This window comes from Lampris incognitus, chromosome 8 (genome assembly GCF_029633865.1).
Source record: "Lampris incognitus isolate fLamInc1 chromosome 8, fLamInc1.hap2, whole genome shotgun sequence".
In the NCBI taxonomy this organism is placed as follows: domain Eukaryota; kingdom Metazoa; phylum Chordata; class Actinopteri; order Lampriformes; family Lampridae; genus Lampris; species Lampris incognitus.
The window spans coordinates 42780390-42800284 of NC_079218.1; the positions used below are offsets into that span (position 1 = coordinate 42780390).

Here is a 19895-nt window from a genome sequence, read left to right on the forward strand (position 1 = left end):
ATTGTGAGAAACATGATGAAAATACAAACGATGCAATATAACTTTCTACCCCAAGCCTTCATTTGTGGCCTTGATGCATACTCACCCCATTGGTAAATACACCCTATCAAACCCAGCAGCTCAGGCGCCATGTGATATATGTCGGTGTATATGTATAAGCCCACACAGAGTAGACATAAATCTAGATGGAAACATGCAACTAAGCAAGAACACAAACACGCATATATGCTTTTTCTATCTACTGTAATCCTCCTTTTCTTTTACTGTTCACTGTGACTGCAGCATCAAACAGCAAAATGCCTTGAGAAAATAGTGAGGGGAGAATATGTCCAGAAGAGGGACATGTATGACCCTGTTTCATGCTCTTTCATTCTTTGGTATAAAGTGAATGGGAGCTGGGCTCAGACTGCTGTGATGCAGGAGAGCTTTACCCCTCTGATGATGTGCTGTTTCGCCACCTTGAGGCTATTTGTTGCAATAAGATTAGTATTTTTGACTTTTCTTTTTATTCATTTTCTTGTTTGTCTATTCCCTCTTTTTCTTTCTCTTCTTTCTGTTTTAGTTATTTTTTGTGTATGAAGGGTGTGATGTGAGTCTCCCTTGTGTGCACGTGCAGTCTGTCCTCCTCCCAGGTGTCCACGGTGATGGTGGTCGCCATCATGACACTGCTTGGCATCACCCTCATCACATTTTCTTTTTGTATATCTTATGAATCCATATTATTTTGTTATCCTGTTTTAATGGTATATCCTTCTCTCACTAAGATGTGGGATTTTTTTTTTTTCAGATGGTGATGGTGGTCGTGTGGCTCAGGTCCTGGGCTGTTCTGGTGGCATCTGGACACTGCTTGGCATCCTCCTCATCATATTCTTCATATATTTTATAATCCCATTATAATTCTGTTATTGCCTTTCAATGTCTAAGGACAGGATGTTGTGCTGCTGTAAAGCCCCTTGAGGCAAATTTGTAATTTGTGAAACTGGGCTACACAAATAAAATTGACTTGACTTTTGTTTGCCTAGATGTCCCTATTAAGCAGATTCCTTTTTATTCTCTCACGACATTTATTCAATTTATTTATATTCATTTCATCCATTCGTGTTATTGATGTTTGACTTAACCACTCCACAGAAACCCCAAAAAAAGCACCCAGCAGGACTTTAGTGGCAAAAATAACTGAAAAAAAAAAATCAACAAAAGACAATTGAAAGCGATTCTTCAAATATACACGAGGGAGCTAAGGGATTTAGGGTGCTCGACTCGATTCATAAATGAGTTTTACATTATCTGTTATTAGTGGCAATAAAACTCGATGCACCACTGGAGCAGGTTGTTATGTCAACGCAGAAGATATACAGGCAAAGAGAGAAGTTCAATGCCCAGGCCAAAATGTGTTTGGTATTGACAGTTTATTACAGTAATCAAAATACAAAATACAAAATCTTGATTACCATCTCTCGCTGCTGATAACAAAGCAAAAACTAAAAGAAGCTCATATTCCTTTGCTAGCTGGACATTGAATACAGTTGCACTGCTAAATTCCTGTTCCCCCAGTGTGAAAATAAGCAATAACAATTCAAAATGTAAAAGATGGAAAAAAATGAAATGAATCAAAACACTCAAAGTACACAAACTGGCTTAGAGATGGCAGACTCCGATATACAGAAAGCTTTTATCACCATTCCAACTTTGCTATCAACCCATGTCAACCACCGTTCAACTTGTTGCTAATTCAAGAGCACAACTAAATAACACAAAGTTAAAATTATATACTATAAGTAACCCACACATACCTGTATGTAAAACTGTTTTCCTGCCTTTCCTGTCTCTCTCTGCTGTCATTGGTAAAATAAAAACAGAAAATGCCAAAAAAACAAAACTAAACAAAAAGAATCCTGCCCCCTGCATCACTAGTGGTTTGGGTAGTTTCATACAGGGTGTAAAAATAGTCGACTTTCATAGTGAATTATTAAAACCTTTAAACATGTCAAGGTTACCACCACTACAAAAGCGTTCATGCTAAAACATTATGAATAAAAATATATAGAAATATATGTCTATATATAGAGAGAGAGAGTAGAGAGTGCACATTTTAATTCTCTGCATCATAATTTGGTCCACAGTCATTTGGGAGTTGCCTGGATATGAAAAACTGAATGTAATCAGTCACACAGTAATTAAAGCGTTTAACTCTTCATCAGCAACATATCTTTATCTGTTGCAGCTCACTGTCATGGTAAACTGAGACTCTCAGTGGGCACATCTACTCAATATCCGTGGATGTAGCTTCCTCTGGTTGACAGATGAATTGAACGAACTGCTGCAAAATCTTATCCTTTCTGATCATTGGATTATCAACATCCTTTAAGTTTGTGAGATTCCTGCCCTGCACCATGTGCCTCAAATTCTTTCCCATTCTCTCCGATTGTGGAGAATTTTGAGGAAAGCAACAGAGGAATTTCTTCAGCACATCATAATTACTTGTTTCCAGTAATTGGAAAACGATTTGTTCAATGATCAGAGAGAAAGGATAGGCATATTCAATGAAGCTAGTGGTGTTTTTTTTATTTAAGTACCAACCTCCTGAATGCATTGCAACGACATTGCCGTCCTTGTCAAAAACAGGTGAGCCCGATGTCCCGTCATAAAAACATGTTTCATAAACCAAAAGCTTCTTATTATCCTTTAACTTGCTAAGCTCTACAAGGAATTTGCCAGTTAAAACTGTCATGCATTGCTCCGAAAAGTTGTTCTTTACAACATCAGCTCGGGGATCACATGGAACAACATAGCATGGGTCCATCTTTTTTACTCCTTCCCCGGGGTACCCAATGATACAGATACCCCCTGATGGAGGAATATAATCAAAGTGTTTTAACAATCCCAAACGCTCTTTCTGTTCATGGTCAAGCTCCAACAAAGCCCAATCACGGCGGTAGCCTGAAACATCAGTAAATTCTTGAAAGGCAACAACCTTTCCCACTGGCTCTGCCTCGTAGTTCTCGGCCAGACTTTCAAAAGAGAAGGTGACGGTAATCTCTTTACGCAGCTCCAAGCTACTTTGGTCGCAATACTTGGCAATGACGTGGCCATTTGTTATAATGTACCTCTCAAACAGGAGAAAACCACTCCCAATTGGACGGTCATTTACTCTCAACTGACAAACAGAGTCACTTCGCTTCGACAGTTTCTTGACTGTTTTCATGTAAAGGCAAGTCTCCACATTCTTTCCAAAGTCTTTACGGAGTGTTTGGATAACTGAAGACCCAGTGATCCCTCGACTTTTCATGTGTTCAACCAAATCATTATACTGTGCACGCAGTAAATTTAGCAAGTTTTCAGAACCTGGTATTTTGAGATAAGACAGCCGAGCCTGAGAGGTACTAGCATCTGCTTTTGCTTTCTCCTCTGGCCTGTCTGTATTTCGCATCTCACTTGAGGTGGACGCTTTTGGAGAATCTTTGTTACCATCAGAGGGAGATCCAGGAGGCTCACATGGTGTGGTCTCTTCCTCCAGACTAGACTGACTGTCTGCAACGGCAAATTCCCCACGTAATACGACCCTGAAATTCCTACCATCAAGGACATCAACAAGTGTGGACATTTCGATGTTCTCTGAAGTGTCTAGGTCTGACAGGATGCAGTCTTTTTTCAAAGTGCTACTTTTAAAACGGCCATCAATTTTCAGAACATTTTTAATCGTATGCCCTTTGTATCCATACACGCAAACTTTGTCAACTTTGCTTTTTAGACTCAAGTTATTCATGACCTTGTGTATTATACCTTTATCTCCTTTTGTTGTTACATTGACTGTTACTGTTTCATCAGGTGGTGTTTTCCCCCATTTCCGTTTGGCTTTACTAACTGGATCCTGTCCATGTACTGCAGCATTGATGTACTCAAACTTCAGGAGATCTTCCTCCCCAATAAGATGGCATGGGAAGTGTGTGCTGATAGCTCTTCTGCCTCTTATAATAACGAGCTCTTTCTTTTGGTTCCTTTTAGCCATCTCTGCAAATATCTGGTTTGTCTCTAGTGCGCTCAGGACAGTCTGTGCTTTATTGCAGGTAACCAGGTAGTCAGCCGCACCATTTACTTTCAATTTAAAGGAATGTGTTTTATGTGGCTTCTGTTCCTGAGTATGGGAAAGAATAAAGTACAAATAATTAACTAACTGTATAGTACACCACATGTTATTACATCTCCTTAATAGAAAAACTGTACTAGAACCTATACCATTTCCATCCACTTGAGAAAAACCAAGGCAAAATTCAAATGAAAACAAACATTGGCAGACATTCGAAAGACAGTGAAAAGCAGTAACAATGATTGGGCTCTTCTAAAAGGAACAACTGATTAAATAACATTGATTAAAAAATGACAAACAATCCTAGTTATAGAAAAAGTACTAAAATATCTGAAAGGACAACAAACCTTCATGCCAGATTTTGAATGCAGAGCTTGACTGAACTCGGCTTGTGGGTCGTCGGTCTTGTTGTTGTGAGAAGAAATCTGTAATAGAAAATAAATGATGCCTGACAACGTATTTAATTTTCACCTCTCAATAGCTTTTTTAACCAGTAAGGTGCACACCTTACTGAATCAAACGTATGCGGCTTTATTTATTTTGAGTTTCCACTGTGGTGGATTAAATGGTCCAGTAGAGGGCTCATATATGTCTGATCAATGTTAAATTGGCAGACTGGATATTTACTGAAGGTAACTAAAATACTATACTGCAGTAACTATGTATCAGAACATTGTATGCTTTACAATATTAAAGACATTATTTACATTTTAACCATTTTGTAAACTAATAAAGTCAAAGTGATTGAAGAAATCTCTTTCAAAAGTATTGCCCTTTAATTTATCTAAAATTATATTTTTTCAATAATGTGCCAGTCAAACAAGCACAATTGTAGACCAAATTACTAGGCTGGTGTAGAAATAGTATTTTACAGGTAAACGTCTGAAAGGCATTAGCATATTCTGTTTGCCAAACATGTTGTCAACTTTAGATATGACTTGTTGACTGCTGTTTCACACATTTAAGCTTCGTCGTATCGCAGAATGCAGCAGTACAAGTCAAGTCAGTCCATTCAGTAGGCCTATGTAAGTTTTACTGTTTCACTATATTTTATTACTAGAAGAACCCCTCTGCAATGTAGCGGTTTGGTTATCCACCCATCTAAATCTCCTTCCTCTTCATCCTGCCAGCTAACCGCCTTCCCCCTGCCCCTAAAACCACTCCAACTCCCTCCCCCCAAATGCTCAGAATCATCTGAAATGCCGAGAAAAGTGGTTTTTAGCCATTTTTAGAAAAATGCATATTTTGCATAATTATGCATAATTATTTAAATTTTCTGCTATTTTTCTGGTCCTCTCTGGAACAATACCTACCACCTCCCAAAAAAAAGGATAAGTGCATTTTTGCAAAAATGCATGTGTTTTGCATAATTCCAAAACATTTGTCCCAGAAAAAAAATCTTATATAGGTGAAAAAAACCAGATGCTCAGAATCATCTGAAATGCCGAGAAAAGTGGTTTTTAGCCATTTTTAGAAAAATGCATATTTTGCATATTTATGCATAATTATGCATACTTTTAATTTTCTGGGATTTTTCTCTTCCTCTCTGAGACAATACCTACCACCTCCAAAAAGAATTAGGATCATAAGTGCTTTAGTTTTCGGTCCTGCTTTCTACACTAACTAACACACACACACTAACGCCACACACACACACACACACATTACGAAAATATATGAGTAGACTAGAAGAACCCCGCTACAATGTAGCGGTTTGGTTATCCACCCATCTAAATCTCCCTCCTCTTCATCCTGCCAGCTAACCGCCTTCCCCCTGCCCCGAAACCCCCCCCCCACTCCAACTCCCTCCCCCCAAATAATCAGAATCATCTGAAATGCCGAGAAAAGTGGTTTACCCCCCCACTCCAACTCCCTCCCCCCAAATGCTCAGAATCATCTGAAATGCCGAGAAAAGTGGTTTTTAGCCATTTTTAGAAAATGCATAATTATGCACAATTATTATAATTATTTTAATTTTCTGCTATTTTTCTGGTCCTCTCTGGAACAATACCTACCACCTCCAAAAAAAATTAGGATCATAAGTGCATTTTTGCAAAAATGCATGTATTTTGCATAATGCCAAAACATTTCTAAGTCCCAGAAATTTTTTTTTATATACAGTGCATCCGGAAAGTATTCACACCCCTTCACTTTCCCCACATGTTGTTATGTTACAGCCTAATCTACACACAATACCCCATAATGACAAAGCGAAAAAGGTTTCGTAGAAATTTTTGCAAATTTATTAAAAATAAAAAACTGAAATATTGCATGTACATAAGTATTCACACCCTTTACTCAGTACTTGGTTGAGGCACCCTTGGCAGTGATTACAGCCTCAAGTCTTCTTGGGTATGAAGCTACAAGCTTGGCACACCTATATTTGGGGTATTTCTCCCATTCTTCTCTGCAGATCCTTTCGAGCTCTGTAAGGTTAGATGGGGAGCGTCGCTGCACAGCTATTTTCAGCTCTTTCCAGAGATGTTCAACGGGGTTCAAGTCTGGGCTCTGGCTGGGCCACTCAAGGACATTCACAGACTTGTCCCGAAGTCACTCCTTTGTTGTCTTGGCTGTATGCTTAGGGTCATTGTCGTGTTGAAAGGTAAACCTTGGCCCCAGTCTGAGGTCCTGAGCGCTCTGGAGCAGGTTTTCATCAAGGATCTCTCTGTACTTTGCTCCATTCATCTTTACCTCGATCTTGACTAGTCTCCCAGTTCCTGCCGCTGAAAAACATCCCCACAGCATGATGCTGCCACCACCATGCTTCACTGTAGGGATGGTATTAGCAAGGTGATGAGAGGTGCCTGGTTTCCTCCAGACGTGACGTTTGGCATTCAGGCCAAAGAGTTCAATCTTGGTTTCATCACACCAGAGAATTTTGTTTCTCATGGTTTGAGAGTCCTTTTGGTGCTTTCTGGCAAAATTCAAGCGGGCTGTCATGTGCCTTTTACTGAGCAGAGGCTTCCGTCTGGCCACTCTACCATAAAGGCCTGATTGGTGGAGTGCTGCAGAGATGGTTGTCCTTCTGGAAGGTTCTCCCATCTCCACAGAGGAATGCTGGAGCTCTGTCAGAGTGACCACCGGGTTCTTGGTCACCTCCCTGACCAAGGCCCTTCTCCCCCGATTGTTCAGTTTGGCTGGGCGGCCAGGTCTAGGAAGAGTCCTGGTAGATCCAAACTTCTTCCATTTACGAATGATGGAGACCACTGTGCTCTTCGGGACCTTCAAAGCTGTAGAAAATGTTTTGTACCCTTCCCCAGATCTGTGCCTCGATACAATCCTGTCTCGGAGGTCCACAGACAATTCCTTTGACTTCATGGCTTGGTTTGTGCTCTGACATGCACTGTCAACAGTGGGACCTTATATAGACAGGTGTGTGCCTTTCCAAATCATGTCCAATCAATTGAATTTACTACAGGTGGACTCCAATCAAGATGTAGAAGCATCTCAAGGATGGTCAGTGGAAACAGGATGAACCTGAGCTCAATTTTGAGTGTCATAGCATAGGGTGTGAATACTTATGTACATGCAATATTTCAGTTTTTTATTTTTAATAAATTTGCAAAAATTTCTACAAAACCTTTTTCACTTTGTCATTATGGGGTATTGTGTTTAGATTGATGAGGAAAACAAGGAATTTAATCCATTTTGGAATAAGGCTGTAACATAACAAAATGTGGGGAAAGTGAAGGGGTGTGAATACTTTCTGGATGCACTGTAGGTGAAAAAATCAAAGATGCTCAGAATCAGCTGAAATGCCGAGAAAAGTGGTTTTTAGCCATTTTTAGAAAAATGCATATTTTGCATATTTATGCATAATTATGCATAATTTTAATTTTCTGGGATTTTCCCCTTACTCTCTGAGACAATACCTACCACCTACAAAAAGAATTAGGATCATAAATGCTTTAGTTTTCGGTCCCGCTATCTACACTAACACACACACACACACACACACTAACACCACACACACACACACATTACGAAAATATATGAGTAGATCATTCAGTATGCACCCCTTGAGGCCCAATTTATACTGAAGTGGAAAATGATTGGCTCAAACATGATTGGTTCATTCATTTTGCCCAGCACCAACAAATAGCATCTCACATGAAACAAAAATGGATTAGGCTAAACTTTGTGCAAAACTGCTCTTTCAATGTGATAACACCCCATCAGTCCACGTAACATGTTGGGAGACTGAAGGGACATAGAAGCAGAGCTCATGTTTAATGTTTAACATCGCAAACTGCAACAGATTAGTTAGTATATGGACAAAGGTGAGTGAGATAACAGCTGCAACAGTTAAGAAAACACACTACAGATGCTAGTATATTTTCAAATGTGATTAGAACCCTCTATAAGAATAGCAATTGTTCCATTTAATTATCACATGGCACTTCTAAAAGATTTAGCATTAATAGAGGTCTTCATCAGGGTTGTCCGGTTTCACCATATCTCTTTTTACTTGCTATGCAAATTCTCTCGATTCACATTAAAAACAGTGGTGTCACGGGTATAGCCATTGCTGATAAATCTATCCTCATTAGCCAATTAGCTGATGACACAACATTATTCTTAAAAAATAAGGTCCAAATTAAAAAATCTATTGATGCAATTAACGTCTTCTCCAAAGTTTATGGTCTCTTGTTAAACATAACAAAATGTGAACTACGACATGTGATGATGAAAGAATACAAAACATACCGGTGAAAAACACAGTCAAATATCTAGGTTTAATCATAAAGAGAGACCAGAACCTCAGAGCACTAGAAAATTTTAATCCTTTGATCAAAACAATAGAGCAGAGATTCAATTTCTGGCTTCAGAGGGATTTATCAATATCTGGAAGGTCTTTGCTAACAAAGGTAGAGGGTTTATCTAGACTTATTTATAATGCCCAAGCAATGGATGTACCCAAGGATTACTGTAGTAAAATAGACAAACTTTTATTTAATTTTATTTGGAAGAAGAAACCTCACCTAATAAAAAAAAGAGTGTGTTGTTGAATAAACCATGCTCTGGTGGTATCAATGCATTAGCTTTCTCTACTTTAAATGTGACCTTTAACATAAACTGGATCAAAGCCCATCTCAAGAATCCAACCTCAATCTGGAATTTCCACCCTCAACCTGGAGCCAAAATGTTATTATCATCTGCGCCCAAAGGAGATGTTTGTGTGATTCCTTCCTTAGACCCTGTTAACATTTATATTGATGCTGAATGTCCTTTACTAGGTGTCAAAGCTACTAACCAGCGCACAAGGAATATTATTCTTAGGGGAAACAGTTACTACTCCCTCTGCTGTTTTCTTTTGGAATAACATATTTGACAACATTCAGTGGAAATGTCCATGGCTTCTCTAAAAAAAAAAAAAAAAACTTGTTAACTAACAAAGTTAAGGAAGTGTCATTCAAAATAATGCACCGTTGCTACCCTGTTAAGACCTACCTTTCTAGATATAGGAATGATATTGATGTTAGCTGTAGCTTTTGTAGAAATGAGGATGAATCCTTAACTCATCTTTTCTGGGAATGTACATATAGCGGTGTCTTCTGGACTGATGTTAATAACTTTATACATGGGAAAATCACTAACTTCAATGTGAAAATGGAGCATGTCTTATTCGGAGTAACTAAAAATGACCTTGATAATGTCCAATTTTTACATATGATTAATCTTCTTCTGTTTGGTAAATATCATATCCATACCAGCAAAATTTCTGCCCGTAAACCCAACTTCTTTATCTTCAAAGCCATTTTTGACCAATGTTTAGATACTCTCAAATTTAGTAAACACAATAAAGCCATCAAAACTAGAAACATCTGTGAAACTATTTTGTCTCCCTGAAAATACTGTAGCGAATTCGGGGGACAATTCAACCACAGGAACTGCCGCGGCCGGGACGCGAACCCGTATTACCCGCACCGATCGCTAACCGCTCGACTAAAGGGTCAGACCCGCGAGCCAGCGGCCAGCGTGTCTTCTTATCCATGCACGTTACAATACTGTACAGAGCCCCCCTGTTAATACTATTTCATTTTACACAACCTTTTGCTTTTTGTTTTCTTTTTCCTTTTGGAGTATGCTTTGTTTTCTTTGTATCCTGCTGTTCATTGTATTATTGTACATCTGTTCATCGTGCATTGTATTAATTGAATCGTACTTATTTTGATTGATAAAAAGTGGAAAAAAACCAAAACACTACAGATGCCTCACCTTGGCAGACTATTCCCCCGCTTCACGTCTCACTTTAATGTCGTCCATCTTCAGGGTGACGCTCACGGCTGGTGTTCAGTTGTGCTAAAGCAGCCGACGTATCTCGTCTATGGTGAAAAAAAGAGGAGAGAAAATGCTCGTGTTTTTTTTCCTAATTTATATCAAATACCAGGTTACACTGTGATTATGTATTTGTAAAGACTGCGAATAAAAAGTCATTGTCAAGGAGAGCACCGGAGTGCCTTATTCTTGGCGGACACATAATTAGTAAAACACATGAAGACCCTCGAACAAGGTTGAATCAGTTCATCCGGATACAACGTTTACTGACAGATACGAGTTTCATCACTCACAGACAGCCTGTAATGTCCGTAGACGCCTTGTCTTACTGACATAAGAACAATTCAAGAACGAGCCGACTTCGTAGGTTCTTAACTGTGTAGCTTTTACTAGCGTTCATCCGACATGCAACCTTCATAACATGCCCGTCTCCAACTTCCTGTATACGTCACACGCACTGCACGTACACCCGTGAGTAGGTCAAGTTAAACACGTGACCTTTCATTCATTACATCTCCCCCTCTAAGATGATTTTCTAACCTGTATATCACCCCCCTTTTCACAAAAAAAATAAAAAAATCCCCCACAATACACAAGTCCATACGCCTCACAAATCCAGCCGGATTGCTGGCTTGCTCACCCTGCCAGAGCGAGTAACATATGGTGTGGAAGTTGGCATTTCTGCTGCTCGGGACTCATCCGTGTTTCCATTCTCCCCTGGAGTGACATGGTCAGGATCCCTGCTGACAAAGGTGAGTGTTTTGGGTGTGGCCAACAGGTGGCGCCTGTTCCTTCTGTAATGTTCACCTTGAGCTGTCTCCACTATGTAGGATCTGGGAGTGGAGCTCTGACTGTGAACTACTGCTGGCATTGTCCATGTTTTCTGTCCATCAGGTTTGGTGAGTACTGCGTCACCTGAGTTCAGTGGGCGCAGTGTCCGCACGCCGTTCCTGCGGTTGTAGTAGAAAGCCTGCCTCGATTTGGCTGCGGCGTCAGCGGTTTTGATCAGTTCCTCTTTAGGCCAGGCCGGTTTCAGGTTATGCTGCAATGTGGGTAAGGTGGTTCTGAGTCTCCTACCCATGAGCAATTCCGCTGGACTGGCTCCAGTGGAAGAAGAGGGTGTAGCTCTGTATGTCAACAGGGCGAGGAGAGGGTCTTTCTGCCTTAATATGCTTTTGGCTATCTGAACAGCCCTCTCTGCCTGTCCATTACTCTGGGGGTAGTGTGGGCTTGAAGTCACATGGATGAAATCATAATCCTCACTGAACCTCTTCATCTCTTCTGAAACTAGCTGTGGCCCATTATCGCTAACTACAATTTCAGGGATACCAAAACGTGCAAATGTAGCCTTCAGCCTAGCTACAACCTGACTGCTAGTAGTTGTTGGTAGATTTAGGATCTCCAAAAACCTGGAATAATAGTCAGACACTATCAAGTAGTTTTGCTTTTTGTACTCACACAGGTCTATGCCAACTTTCTGCCATGGTCTGGATGGGAGCTCACTTGACATTAAAGGCTCTTTTCTCTGTGTGTTCTTGTGTTCTCTGCAGAATTGACATTGCTGTATCTTTGTTGTAATGTGCTCTGTCATTTTGGGCCACCACACTGACTGGCTAGCTCTCTCTCTGCACTTAACTATCCCCTGGTGCCCGTCGTGTATTCTGTCTAAGATCACCTCCCTCATCTCTGTGGGAATGACGATACGACTGCCTCTGATGACTAAACCATCTACCTCAGATAACTCCCCTCTCACCTGATAAAAGTCTCTGACTGTCTCCGGCACTTTATCGACATACTCAGGCCAGCCGTGTCTGATGAAGCCCAACACTGTCTGAAGCTGCAGATCCCCATCCGTGCTCTGTTTTATCTCCTGCATCCTTTGAGGTGTGGCAGGCACCTGGCACACGATGGCATCAATGTGCGCTGCAACATCATCATGAGAAGCACCATCTCCGTAGCACTGCTCTGGGCCTCTGGAGAGTGCATCAGCCACAGCTAAAGTTTTGCCTGGTGCGTATTCAGCCACTGCATTGAAACGCATCAGCCTCATTAACAGTCTCTGGCACCTAATGGGCACATTATCCAAGTCTTTGCTGTTCATGAGGGGCACTAGTGGTTTATGATCGGTGACAAGTCTGAAATTGTCAAGCCCAAACAAGTACTTCTCGAACCTTTCACATGCCCAGACGCTGGCTAAGCACTCTTTCTCGATCTGTGCGTACCTTGTCTCTGCGTCACTCAGCTGTCGGGAGCAGTAGGCCACGGGCTTCCAGTGTTCCCCGTGCTGCTGGAGCAGAACGCCTCCCAGCCCGTAGCTGCTGGCATCTGCTGACACCACCGTAGCCTTAGTGACGTCATAAAAGGTGAGTACCGGGGCGGTGGCGAGTGCTGCTTTAAGGTCTTGGAATGCTGTGTTCTGTGCAGGTCCCCACAGCCACTCTGTCGTTGCTTTAAGCAGTCCATAAAGCGGCTGACCTACAGTGGACAGCTCTGGGACGTATTTTGCCAAATAGTTCACCATCCCGAGGAACCTCTTGAGTTCCGTCACGTTCTGGGGCTGAGGAAAGTTCTCTATTCCGGCCACTTTGTCCGGGTCAGGTCTGATGCCTGCCTCGTTGATGATATGACCAAGGAAGCGGACTTGTTTCTGTTTGAACTTGCATTTCACTTGGTTCAGTTTGAGACCTGCTGTTTCAATGACCCCCAGCGCCTCTGCTAGGCACCGGTCATGGATTTCCTCAGTCTCTCCATGTATAAGGATGTCATCCATGTACACCTCTGTGCCCTCTAGCCCGGTCAGAGTTTCCGCCATCTTTCTCTGGAAAATCTCTGGAGCACTCGTTATACCAAATGGAAGGCGGCAGAAAGCATACCTCCCAAATGGGGTGATGAAAGTGGTGAGCCCCCTGCTGTCTTCATGCAAGGGGATCTGGTAAAACCCACTTGCTGCATCCAACGTTGTGAAGAACTTTGACCCTGCGAGCCTTGGCATTATTTCCTCCATAGTGGGCAGCACGTATTTCTAACGTTTCACCGCTCGATTCAGCCTCCTGAGGTCAGCGCAGCAGCGAACCTCTTTCTTGTTCGGTTTCAGCACCGGCACCATAGCGGCGCACCATTCTGTGGGCTGAGTCACTTTTTCAATAATGCCCTCATTTTCCATGCGCTGCAGTTCTTTCTTAACCAGTGGTACAAGTGGCAGCGGTATCCGTCTGGCTGTATGCACCGCGTATGGCTGGGCACCCTCCACCAGAGCTATTTTCACTGGGTCTGTTTTCAGCAGTCCACTTGAACCGAAAACTCCACTGACCTCATTCATCCGCTTCACTAGACCCATCTCCACTGCCTCTGGACGACTCAGCAGACAGCTTCCTCTCCCCTTGATCACATACACTGGAAAGGAGTATTGTTTCTCCTTGTAGTTGGTTGTGGCTTGAAACTGTCCTATGCAGCTGATGTTTCCACCTGGGCTTATGAAGCATGTGTCAGGAGGTCCCAGTTTTATGTTTGGCTTCAGCTTTTTAAATGTCCCTTGGTTGATAACAGTAGCGTCAGCCCCCGTGTCAATTTTAAAGGTTATTGGTACATCACTTATTGTTAAACTAACAGTCCAATCTTCCTGACTGCTCTCTTTGCCAACTTCTCCCAGAAAGTACAGCTGTTTAACCTCTTCAGTGACTTCTCTCACCGCTTTAGAGTGACATACACGCTCCCAATGTCCCTTTTTATGACACTTGTTGCACTTACTGTTCGTTGCAGGACACTTCCGCTCATCGGTGTGCTGCGTCTTGCCGCACCTCCCGCATTCATCTACTTTGTTGGTTGCAGGTCTGCTGCAACCATGACGCTGTCCGCCCTTTTTGTTTTGGCGTTCGTCCCGCCATCGGACAACATTGACGTTAGCCAGCTGGGCCTCTGGTTGGTTAGCTTGGAGGCTGAGCTGCTTTGTTATTGCCTCCGCCTGGCGCACTTGTTCAATGACTTTCACCAGAGTAAGGTCCGCTGTGAGCTGGAACTGACGGGAGAGCACTTTGTCTTTTATGCCCACTACCAGACGATCTCTGATATGTTCATCCCTCTTGTCCCCAAACTCACAGTGTTCAGACAGCTCATACAATGTCCGGATGTACATCTCCGCTGTCTCTCCTGGCTGCTGGCTACGTTGATAGAAGCACGCCCTCTCATGTATGATGTTACGGCGGGGAATAAAGTAGTCGTCGAACTTTTTCAGTACGATATCATAGTCCACTTTATCACCCTCCGCCGCGAAGTCAAACGAGCTGAATATCTTTTCAGCCTCGCTGCCCATTGCATAAATCAGCGAACTCACTTGAATCTCCCCGTCGTCTTTATCCAGCTTTGTCGCGAGCCTGAAGCGCGAAAACCGTTGTCTCCACTCCGGCCATTCAACGGGGCAGTCAAACTTGAATTCACTCGGCGGATTAAACTTCGGCATGACCGCTCGTGTTCAGATACACAGACTATTCTGACACCATGTAATGTCCGTAGACGCCTTGTCTTACTGACATAAGAACAATTCAAGAACGAGCCGACTTCGTAGGTTCTTAACTGTGTAGCTTTTACTAGCGTTCATCCGACATGCAACCTTCATAACATGCCCGTCTCCAACTTCCTGTATACGTCACACGCACTGCACGTACACCCGTGAGTAGGTCAAGTTAAACACGTGACCTTTCATTCATTACACAGCCCACACATGTCAACAAACGCAGTATCCAGATGAAGCGATTCAACCTTTATGGATTTTCTTACCTGGATTATTGAGCACGCACCAGAATACACGAAGAAACTACTTCTGAATCTTAAATCTGAACATTTCGGGGCGCGTGCTCAAATTCCCGTCATTTCTCAGAGCAGCTGAACAGCTTTCCAGTAAAGGGGAAACCTTGACTATAAAGAAACAGGCACGTAGCCAGGTAGGTGGTTTTCGTGTCTGAACCCCCCCCCCCCCGAAACCCCACGGCCAGTCTGAAATGGCACCAATAATTATTTAGTTATCGTTTTGATTATTTGTCACCGCCCCTCTAGCCTACTCATACGCTGCATCTATCGTGACTGACAGGCGTTAAACCTGTCAGTTAATTTGTTTCCAAACATGATGTATCTTATTGGTCTGTTTCGTAAAACAAATAAAATCACAGGCTTTTGATTGGCTCAGGGGTCTGACGAGTCAGCTAAGCAACCTGCCACTGGCTATGCTAGCTAAATGGTCGATCTATAGTTTGCTTTTCAAAAGCAATGGAGCCGCCGAAAGCTACTTGTAAATCAGGCAAGAGCAGTAAAGTTAATATTCGTAAAATCAGTGATTTTTTTGTTTCAATGTGTCCCGACTCAAAAAAGAAAAACAAGAACATTCCAGATGATCTGGTCACTAACGTTACCGATTTCCCGGAGCAAGTGTTAGCAGACCCACTGCCCTCCTCCTCGGAAACGGAGCCAGAGTTAGCAGACCCGGCCCGCCGTCCTCTTCCTCGGAAACGTTTTCACACGACTTTGTGGATTATATTGGTGGGAAAATATCAGACGAACAGAGAAGAGAAATATACTCACTGGACTGGACGGCCAATATCGGACAAACATTCCCTACAAAACTAGGAGGTAAACTACGTTTCCAACGTCATTGGATAGACCAGTTTAGCTGGCTAGGATACTCAACAAGGTCCGACGGTTGTTTTTGTAAACACTGTTGCATTTGCAGTCGAGCATGTGGGCAAGGGAGGGCACAGAAAAGCTGGCAAGCTAATTAATGTCCACTTCTCAGACTGGAAACATGCTTTAGAGACGTTCAAAGACCACGCACAAAAGGCATATCACAAGGATGCATGTTTGAAAGCGGACAATTTCCAAATGGTTCTCAACAATAAAATGGATGCAATTTCACTGAGGCTCGATTCTGAGAGAAAAAAGCGAGTCCAAGAAAACAGAGAAAAACTCAAAAGCATCATTGCAACGTTGATTTTTTGCGGTCGCCAAGAACTCGCCCTGAGAGGTGATATTGATTCAGGACCAGTGACATTGAATGAGCCAACTCACAATGACGGAAATTTCGGGGCTTTACTCAGGTTTAGGGCTACATCTGGCGACACAGTACTGTTACAACACTTGAGTAAATGTGCAGCAAACGCTAGCTACTGCAGTCCTGATGTACAAAATGAAATAATCAGCATAATTGGAGATGTGATAACAAACAAACTGGTGCAGAAAGCAAACTCGGCGCAGTGTTTCGCTGTGTTGGCAGATGAAATGAAAGATGTTTCAGGGCGGGAGCAGCTTTCTGTCTGTGTCAGATACGTGAACCAGCATGACAGCCAATATAGCATCAGAGAGGATTTTTTGTCCTTTGTTGATATCGAGAAGTTAACCGGGGAGGCAATCGCCAATTCAATCGAAAGTCAGTTGACAAATGCAGGCGTTGATTTACAGTTTTTACGTGGCCAGGGATACGACGGCGCATCTGCCATGAGTGTCCGTTTAAATGGTGCCCAAGCTAAAATCAAAGAGAAGCACAAGCAAGCAGTTTATGTGCACTGTGCCAGCCACAGTTTGAATTTGGTCCTAAACAAGTGCTGCACTGTACAAATGGTGCGAAATTGCTTTGGAATTGTCTCGGAAATCTGCACTTTTTTCCATGATTGGGCTTTGCGGTCTGCCAGTCTGCGACACGAGACGGAGCGTCTTTTACCCGACTGCAAGAAAACGCGACTGACGAAGTTGTGTGAAACGAGATGGGTCGAACGCCACGACGCAATATTTGCATTCAACGAGCTTTTAGACCCTGTGCGATCCAGCCTGCAGAAAATCATTGAAACCTTCACAGGAGACACATCTGTCAAAGCCACTCAGCTCTTTAATTCAATTGACAATGCAGAATTCATGCTGTCCATGAATGTGAGTGAGAAGATGCTTGCAAAAACCTACCACCTGTCCACCTTCCTTCAGAAGGAAAACTGTGACTTGGTGAGTTGCGTTTCAGATGCTGATGCTGTTATTAAGCCGGTAGATGAGATGAGGGCTAACTCTGAGATGGAGTTCAGGCAGATTTTCCAAAAGACCTCTTCCCAAGCAGCCAAGTATGGGGTTGAATTTCGACCACGAAGAGGCATGGACTGCGATGAGGATCCATTGAAGGCCTGTGAAAATCACTACCGGCAAAAGCTTTTCATAGTCATGCTTGACTTTTATTCATCACAGATGAAGGAACGCTTCAGCAAACACAGAAATGTGATCTCCAACCTCTGCTCCTTACTGCCATCTAAGGTCAGCATGCTGAACGACAGCTCAGCTCAAGCGCTCTCCAACCTGTATCCTGATGAAGTGTCACCGCATCTGGAAGTTGTAAAGTCAGAAATTGACACCTGGCGGGATAAATGGAAAGATGCAACTTATGTTCCACAAAATGCCATTGAGGCATTAAATGCCTGTAACAGTGAGTTGTTTCCAAGCATCTTCAAGCTTCTCCGCGTTTTGACCACGCTTCCTGTCACCAGTGCCCATGTCGAGAGAAGTTTTTCCCATCTGGGAAGATCAAGGACAAAATGCGCAGTACAATGACGGAAAGACGGCTTAATGGACTGACATTGCTCTCGGAGCAGAGACATTGTGGTGACGCCGGAAGAGGTACTGGACATCTTTTGCAGACAAAAAAGACGATTGGACCTGCTTTTATAAGGTAAGACCCACTTTTATTTATTAATGCATTGATGATTATCTATGGGCCATTAATACGTTGACATTTACCGTACGGTTGGATAGTATACAGTGTGGGAATTTTATTAACCGGTAGCTTTCGGCAGTGTTGCCCAACCCCCCCCCCCAAATATGTTTCTGGCTACGGGCCTGTAAAGAAACATTCAGTTATGAATGAATCCAACTATATCCAGGTACGTTACTTAATCAGTGGGATTTAAGGTACGCTTACCCTCAAAGGACTTCACGGTCGAAGGCGGAAAAGGGCGAAGACTCTGTCCACCTTAACCGCTGCGTTTCGTTTTCGGTCAAATAAGAAGAGACAGAAACGAAACTTAACATCACCGACACGTCGCGGGGGATTACAAACAGGTTTGTAAGTCGATACTGAATTCAGTTAAGCGTGATGTTAATTAAACGTGATGACTTGACGTGGATAAAATGTGCATTAAATTTAGAGATAAGTTGGTATCTGCAAATTATTATTATTAGAACTCAAGCTCAACAGATCTAACATGCTGCATAGTGAGGTATTATCGCCTTCCACGTTTCAAGAAGGACGAAGGCTGTCAACCAAAATAACTGAATTAATAAATAAAAAAGTCACTCACCGTCACCGGTGAAACTCAGGCACCGATGTGCTGCACAGACTGAAGCCTGGTCGCCTTGGAGTCCTGGGCGCGAGTGAGCAAGCAGGAAATGACCCATCAGTTTGTATGCTTTACTTTGCCACATTGGTGTCACAAGTGGGATGGTGAGACCGTGATGTCATCGGAAGCGCGTTCAGCCAGAGGCGTGAAGGAGTTGATATGCTGAAGCGCGGGGACGCGCTTCCCGAAAACGGGGGGGGGGGTAGTGTAACATATGTACGTTACGTTGGCTAACGGGTCGGATCCTTTTGTCGGCTGGTTAACGTTGTCGCCCGCGGTGCGGGAGGTACGAGTTCCCGTCCCGGCTGTGGTAGTTCCCGGGTTTTCCCCCTAATTCGCTATGATAGTTTTCACGTGACGTCACATTCATATTCGAACGCCCACCTGGCGGGAAAAACAATTCCCAAAATTGTCCCATCCGGAACGAAAATACACATAACTGTCTGTACTTTTGTAAGCTTTCATCCCGGCGGCAGTGTAAGGAGAGGGATTCTCCACAAGATGTGTAAACATCGCCAAATTGGAGCTCTGGCAGGGACTTCTGTTGTGTAGTCGGTTCATGCATTTGCAATACCACCACGCCACCAGAGGGCGCAGTAGCCTAATGATTGTTGCTGAGTGTAGTACGGTGCTGAGGGTGATGAAGAAGTGAGATAAAAAAGAAAGGAGTTGAAAACGTACGGTGCTCTTCTCTTGCCTCGTTGTTATTTTACAGCTATACTAATGTGATAAAGTCAAGTATAGGACAACTTCGCTGTTTTCAGAGACTGGAATACTGCTGCGGGAGCTGTATATGGCTTGCAAGTGCCCAAAACTTGTAGTTTGTTAATATATCTTTGTTTTTCTTCTTTCGCAAGGCGATCCATAGTCGTTGCTTGGAACAGCTGGAAAATTGACAGGTCTGTGCTGCTGCTCCACGGAGTCTCCACTGTTGGCCGCCATGCTGGAAGTTTGTTTTGCCGCCAGGGCTCCGCGTCAGTCACGTGACGGAAAACTAGAATTATCCTTTACTTACGCGCTCTCTATTCTCTATTGTAGTTCATTTCTGTCTTGATAGCACATGTGTTCTCCTTTGCTAATTGTCAAAAAGTGACCACACAACAAAACATGGAAAAAAAAGATTGTATAAACTTTCCATGGCGTGAAAGCAGAACAAAGTAAACAAAGGCCGG

The 19895-nt window shown here is 42.9% G+C and overlaps 1 protein-coding gene across 2 annotated transcripts; it reads right to left on the bottom strand.

The window, feature by feature from the left end:
• Positions 1–1060: 1060 nt before the first annotated feature.
• Positions 1061–18911, bottom strand: LOC130117071 (serine protease FAM111A-like). Of its 2 annotated transcripts, XM_056285219.1 has the most exons (5): positions 18685–18911; positions 18306–18364; positions 10307–10413; positions 4435–4512; positions 1061–4135 (listed from the first exon to the last, which is right to left on the bottom strand). In XM_056285219.1, the coding sequence occupies exons 4-5, from the start codon at positions 4438–4440 to the stop codon at positions 2264–2266; spliced, it is 1878 nt and encodes a 625-aa protein (XP_056141194.1). In that variant the 5' UTR covers positions 4441–4512; positions 10307–10413; positions 18306–18364; positions 18685–18911; the 3' UTR covers positions 1061–2263. The 2 variants fall into 2 exon arrangements, with proteins under 2 accessions (XP_056141194.1, XP_056141193.1); XM_056285218.1 differs by lacking the exon at positions 18306–18364.
• Between the last annotated feature and the right edge of the window lie 984 nt (positions 18912–19895).